Below are 7,191 nucleotides of genomic sequence, written 5' to 3' on the forward strand. Positions count from 1 at the left end.
GCGAATCCTAATACGCTCTCCAATAAAATTGAAGTAATGTTGTTGAACTCGCTTCAACACGGAGATTTGGTCTAGTTTAAAACCAGAAAGTAGTTTACATATTTTCAAAAATCGTGATCGTACCATAAAAACGTTGAAAAAAAATACATGGACGTACGTTCTTTACGAAGAGATTCATAATGTAACAAATATTCCATGCCCATTCATTTTTAAAAAATCTCAAGTGTCCGAATCGGGAATATATATATATCGGTATCTGGTCAATGTCCTGAATGTCCTTGCAAATTTCTGGGCAGAATTCCTCAAGATCCTAATGAAGGTGAAATTATCAAAATGTATTGTAGTATTAGCGATTTTGACGGTAGTGTAAATCACGTAAAAAAGAGACCGCTTCGAGGCAATTTACGAAAAGCCATCGGTAATAATTTGGTAGAGAAAAATTTATTGCCGTGTCAATATAGAAGAAACGAAGCTCACCGGTTAATTGAAACGCTTGGAGATACCAGTCCGCCGAATTTGACCAAAGTTTAAAACCTAGGGAAAGCGAAACAGGAAGCTATGAATAGAATGTTAGGAATAACGGGCACAAATGCAATAGACGGAATTTACAATTTAAAATACACAACCAAATACTCTGCGTCAATTCACAATATCGGTCTTGATCCATTTTTTGTTCACTATTGGTCGAGAGATCAAATGTACCAATTTTCGAAATTTAACGAATCTTTAATAGTGGACGCAACGGGCAGTGTAGTAAAATCAATTGTTTTACCAAACAAAGAAAAATCTTCGCACATATTTCTGTTCCAGGCGGTCATTCAAATTAACAACAAAACGCTACCGGTATGTCAAATGCTAACCACGGTTAAAACAACTGTTGTGATTATAAGTTGGTTCTTAGAATTTCTAAGAAAATGCCAAATTGAAACGAGAAACATAACGGTACCGAAAGAATTTATTTGCGACTTCGATAAAGCATTATTAGGTGCGGCATCGCGCGTCTTCTCGAATGCAAATAGTTTGCAACACTATCTAGATTGGTGCTTCGATATTATTTGCGGTAATAATAAACATTTCCCTCTTGTATTTTACGTTTAGATGTGTGTCATTTTACGAACATAATTGCTCGGTGGAAGTGCTATTCCAAACACCAAACTGGAGTAAGAGCAATGTACATGCGATCTTTATGTATTTTGAGGACCCAAAGTGATTTTTCAGAGATGAATAAAATGTTCATTTCAATTTTGAAATTGGCATTGCACAAAAGTGGCGAAAAAGGAAGTCCGGCATTTGAAGCCAAAGAGTACTTGAGGTCCAAAATAAAGGGAAGCCCAGAACTTAATTTTGATGACCAATTATATTCTTCTGAACTGGAGGACTCAGAAGTCGAAGAACATCATATAGAAGAAGAACCATGTTCAAGTATTCAGACCTATGTGAATAACACATACAACGAAGTTGCTGAAAACGCCAAAAGGGAGTATATGGATATCGACGATGACCTTAATGGATATATACTTCCCGACTTCGCTGTGAAGTTAAAAAAATTAATGATGTATTTTCCAATATTTACCGAAATTATGCGTGGTCTTCGTGGATGCTTCAAATTAAACAAAGATGGAGACGTCGACTATATAGCAAAATCTACCGAAATCGAAATTGGTTTGGATAACCGACTAAAAGTTTGTGATATACCCAGCGAAATACAAATTTGTGGGGGCCCTAAGTACAAGATTGCGGGATTCGTCGGCTACAGAGGCAATTGCAGCACTACATCGATTGGACACTACACTGGCTATGTGCGAATAAATCACCACTGGTTGGAATACGATGACTTATCATCAGAAAAATTTCCAACTGGTGTTAATATTAACACACTAGTTGATCCTCAAATTATATTTTATACAAAGCTTGAAGACTTGTGATGTTGACCATCGTAATATAGAGGTTTAAGCTTATTATTAAAATAAATACATTTAAATTAATGAAGAGTCTTTTTATGGAACCCATTGGGATATCACTACATTAAAGCCTTATAAAACTTGGAAACTGAATACAAAGCCAAGTTGCTATTTTTTAGAAAAATTTTGCGAATATCTCCAAAACGGTTTGAGATAGAAAGTTGATTCAAACGGCACAAATGAGTACTAACCTAGCACAAATTGGCACAACATTCAGTTTGGCACAACATTCAAATTTAAATTTTGGCGTTTTTCAAACACATATTTTTGAACTTATTTAAAAATTTAATTTGGCTGTTTCTCGGAAACGGCTTGAGATAGAAAGGTGATCTCAACGGCACAACTTAGCACAAGTCGATAACGGTTTAATACAATATTAAAATTTTCTAAATTCGAAAATGGCGATTCTGGAAATTTTTCGAAATTTTAGAATTTGTCGAAAACTATAAGAGATAGAATTTTTATTTAAACGGCACAATAATGTACTCGGCTAGCACAACTCAGCACAACTGTCAAAATATCGAATTTCGAAAATGGCGATTCTGGCAAAAATTTTGTTGAAAAATGTGTTTTCCAAATATCTCGGCTATTTGATAAAATAAAAAAAAAAAAAAAAAATTGCAGCACAAATCGGCACAAACCTAGCACAATCCAGCACAACTTTCAATTTTTCGAAATTTGAAAATGGCAATTCTACTTTCTTGGACATCATGAAGTCTGCGGGAGACTAGCAAGTCGTGGCGCTTTAGTAGTATTTTGAGGTGAGACTTTATGTAGAGAAGTCTCCCTTTCGCGTTTATTGTTATATATGCTTGATGTATCAATTTTATGAGTTGGTTTGTGCTAAGCAGGGGGCTAATCACAGCATTCGATATCGAATTCATAATCGTATCGAAAAAATTGTCGATACGATTAAAAGTTTGGATCACGGGATTCGATCGAAATTTGATGCAATTTCTCAAGCGTTGCCAACAGCAAAAAACGAAGCAGAACAAACTGAAATGACAAAATTAAGTTAGCGTCACAAAAAAGAATGTGGAAAAAACATATTTTTGGAGGTTTCAAAGTAAAAAGTAAATTGTATTGCATTATATCTTATGGACCCATATCTCTTTTTACATTCCTCCGAATTCCTTCCTAATTGGAGGATGAGATGAATATAAAATAATTCGGCGACAAATAGGGAATAAAAGTGCACATTGTTATTGGTGTAAGTACATGGGTTTGAAATGGTGTGCACTGTTAGAAAGTCACATTATATTATTATTATATTATTTTATTTTGTTCATTTTCTTGTTTACAATATGGTAATACAATGGAAAGAAAACAAATAAATAAATAAACCTTAATTTAATTTAAATAAACAAAATATATTCGTATTTATGACAATAACATAAAGTTGTCTGTCACTTTCAAAATTTTAGTTAATTCCAGTCTGTTCCTTTTAATTTATAAGTAATCAAATTTTGTTTTAAAAATTTTCATTCATAATATAATTTCGATATTTTAGAGCATAACTAATATAATCATATAATCTGTCCCATCCATTCTCAAACTCTCCGTTTAATATGCTCACAAGTTCATTTTCTTCCAGATATGATTTTCCAAAATTATACATTCGGATTTCTCTTAAAAGTGGACAGGTGATGAAATGTTTTAAATTTTCCACTTCGCCTGTATTGCAGAGAGAGCACTGCATACTCTCCGGGTTATTGTATTTGTTTGCATTTAATGGAAGTATATCTGCTCTTGTTCTCATTAGCAGTGAACTTTTTTCTATATTTCCGATATCTTTCATGTAGTCCACTCCAGCATCAGGATTAAGGAATCTGTAGTATCTACCACCGCTTGAGTGAGCTTTTTCTCTCATCTGAGCGTAACTTAGACATTTAAGTTTATGGTCCATCAGATTCATTGTCGTTCTCCATTCATGTTCACTCCGAATCAAGTCTTCATTCATGATAATGTTGACCTTTCGAGCCAGGGATTCCATAGCTGTTACCCAAAAAACTCTTTTCGACCAAACTTTTAGGGACAGTATATGTGGCAATCTTGTGTTTTCATATTTGAAAATTGTATCAAAAATGTAGTTTGAGTGCAGTTTTAGTGTGTAAAAATGGTTGTCTACAATGTCTGTCTCTAAAGATAGAATGTAGTTCGGTATAAAGTTCGGTTGTTTCAAAATTCGTTTTAGGAAATATCTTTGCAGCTTATCTACTTCTTCGAACCATGCATAACCCCAAACTTGCGCAGCATATGCTTGAGTTGATCTGCAAACACTTTTAAAGATTTTCCATTTCGAGAAAAGAGAGACGTGAGGTTTATTTATTAACCCTTGCCATGTTGCATTTATGCATATTTTTGATGAAGCATTACGTTTCTCAACATGCTTTGTGAAGGACATTTTCGGTGTAAATATAACTCCCAGATAACAAAATTCGTTCACTATTTCTATATTTTGATTCAAATATGTCCATTTTTCCTCCTTTGTTACACGCCCACCGTTTCGAAATATCATTATTTTCGACTTTTCTAGATTTACCAGCATGTTCCATTGTTTGCAATACCTCTCTAGATTGTATATCATATCTTGCAATGTTTCTTTCTCATCCGCCAGCAACACAATATCGTCGGCATATAATAGCACCCGAATATTCACTTCATCCACCATTAAACCTCCTTTCAAACAATCGTAAATATCGTTTATGTATAGCGTGAAGAGTAGTGGTGATAACAGACACCCTTGCCTCACTCCTGTATAGGTATTGAAATCTTCCGATAGCTCATCGCCTGTCCATACTACGGATTTTGTATTTTGGTACAAACATCTGATCAGATTCACAATTTTTGTGGATAACCCCATTGAATGTAACTTATATAAGAGCAGATTTCTGGATATCATATCAAAAGCTGCGGAAAAGTCTACAAAAAACGCGAAAACTTTTTTCCTTTCGCTCAATTTGAGGTTTACAATTGCTGATAGATTATAAATATTATCAATCGTAGAGTATCCAGCTCTGAAACCAGCTTGACATTCGTGTAGGAGCCGTTTCTCGTTCACCCACTTGGACATCCTATCGTTCAATATTCCCATTAGCACCTTAGCCATTGTATTCATGAAAGATATACCCCTATAATTTCGAGGTATATCTATATTACCCTTTTTGTATATAGGAAATATAACCGTTTCTTGTAAAGTGCTATCAATTTCACCAGCATTAAAAATTCGACTATATATGGTGGCCAACTCAGTGAGAAATTCGTTGGGGGCATTTTTCAAAAACTCATAAGGTATACGGTCCAAACCTGGAGCTTTATTTGGTTTTGTCCTCTCTAACATTCCGACAATCTCAAGAACTTCTATATCTTTATCTAAGTCTTCGTCCCTTATATATAATGCAGCGTATTGTATACTGTTTGCTGTTTGCGGCTGATTAAGTAACTGGTCGAAGTATATTTTGAAATCAGATGCGGATATGTTCATGCCAACTTGTTTATCTTGCCCTCTTATTTGTTTAGCCAATTTCCACCACTCTTTGCCATTAGTAGTCCTGCTTAGTTTTAGCTGAAGTTCTTTCGAAAATTCAAGCTTCCTTTCCCAACATGTCACCTTATATTTCTTTACTGCTTCGAGGTATGTAGCTTTGTCGCACAAAAGACTTGTTTTTCTGTATTTATTAAGACATTTGAATGATTCTTTTCGTGCCGTATCACATTGGTGATTGAACCAGATTTGCCTATATTTATCAGATTTTATTCCAGAAGTTGAGTTTCGAACTGACTTTTGGACTATTGTTGCCAAATCTGTTAAGTTTTTAAGTCCGTTCTTATATTTCGCATCTTTCAGATTTTTATTAAGAGTTCGTTTGTATGAATCTCTTTCATTTTCCTTCCATTTCAATTTTGGTAACAGATTCATTGGTTTAGAGATCTCACGATTTCTACTTATTTCAATCTCTATGTGTATAGGTAAATGATCTGACCACATTTTTTCGTTAACTTGAAATCTTCTGACCATACTCAAAGTATCATAGGATACCGCCGCAATATCATTGACAGAGCTCCCCAAATGGCTTATATATGTGAAGTGGCCTTCATCGTCTCCCTCAGTTCTACCATTTAGTACCACCAATCCATTATCCTCGCAAAATTCAATGAATTGTTTTCCTTTGTCATTTACGATATCATCTTTGGACTTTCTATAATCTTTTCCTGCTGTAAATTCAATTTCCATTTCTTCCGAAATATTCTGTTGCAATTCTCCTATTCGTATATTCATATCTCCTGCCAGAATAATGCGGGCATAATTTACACACTGGAATACTTCTTTAATTTTTTCAAATTCGTTTTTCCAATTTTCTCCTCGGATGTATACAGGGATAAATGTAAAACCGCCTCTTTGTGATTCAATCTCTACCAGAATAAACTCTTCTTCTATTTTAATTTTATGTGTAATTCCCTCTTTTCGTAAGGATTTCTTTATGCCACAAACTATTCCACCACTCGCTCTTCCATATGCACTATTCCTCTTTGCAGCTTGCCAAAATAGATTAAATTCTTGAAAGTATTTTCCCCATCTATCAATTTCATTTTCTTTTATGTGGGTCTCGATTAATGCAAACATTTCATAACCGCAAATATAATTGAAAAAATCTGGATATAATGATTTGTTACTGAGACCATTTATATTATAACAAAGAATTCTAAATGTATTACAAATTGTACTATTTTTTTCTGTTGAAGTAGTTTTAGGAGTGGATAGGTTACATTTTAGTTTTTTAGATCTAGCAAATTTTTTAATTCATTATATTGGATATTCAGATTAAATTCTTCGCCGTACAAATCCTGTAGAACTTTAGAGCCATCTAAGTTGCCACATACCAATTTTTTCTCCTTATTCCATTTTAGCCATTTAGTATGAATCTTCATGCTGTCATCTGTTACTTTTATTTTATATTTTTTACTGAAAGACAGTAGTTGACGACGTAATTGCAGCATCACCATCTTATCTTGTCTCCTTTCTAAGTTTAAATCTCTCTCAATATAAATATTTGTTCCTGTCAGGTTCCTTTTTTTCGACAAAACATTGGCAACATCATTTTCACTACTAAATGTAACGACCACCGCAATAGCATCCTTCTTTTTATATAGCGTTTTCACCGATTTAATATTCTCACAACTCTCTATCTTTATCACTTCTTGACAAAGTTTCTTAATTTCTCTCAGATTA

The 7,191-nt window shown here is 34.0% G+C and overlaps 1 protein-coding gene across 1 annotated transcript; it reads right to left on the minus strand.

The window, feature by feature from the left end:
* Positions 1-3,432: 3,432 nt before the first annotated feature.
* On the minus strand, positions 3,433-6,585 carry LOC142230902 (uncharacterized). The gene has a single exon (XM_075301520.1). The coding sequence runs from the start codon at positions 6,583-6,585 to the stop codon at positions 3,433-3,435; it is 3,153 nt and encodes a 1,050-aa protein (XP_075157635.1).
* Between the last annotated feature and the right edge of the window lie 606 nt (positions 6,586-7,191).

Source organism: Haematobia irritans, chromosome 3 (genome assembly GCF_050003625.1).
Source record: "Haematobia irritans isolate KBUSLIRL chromosome 3, ASM5000362v1, whole genome shotgun sequence".
Taxonomy (NCBI): Eukaryota; Metazoa; Arthropoda; class Insecta; order Diptera; family Muscidae; genus Haematobia; species Haematobia irritans.

Bases quoted from the DNA above. Each gene is read 5' to 3' on its own strand.
- LOC142230902 (XM_075301520.1), bottom strand. From the start codon at position 6,585: ATGTTTGCATTAATCGAGACCCACATAAAAGAAAATGAAATTGATAGA.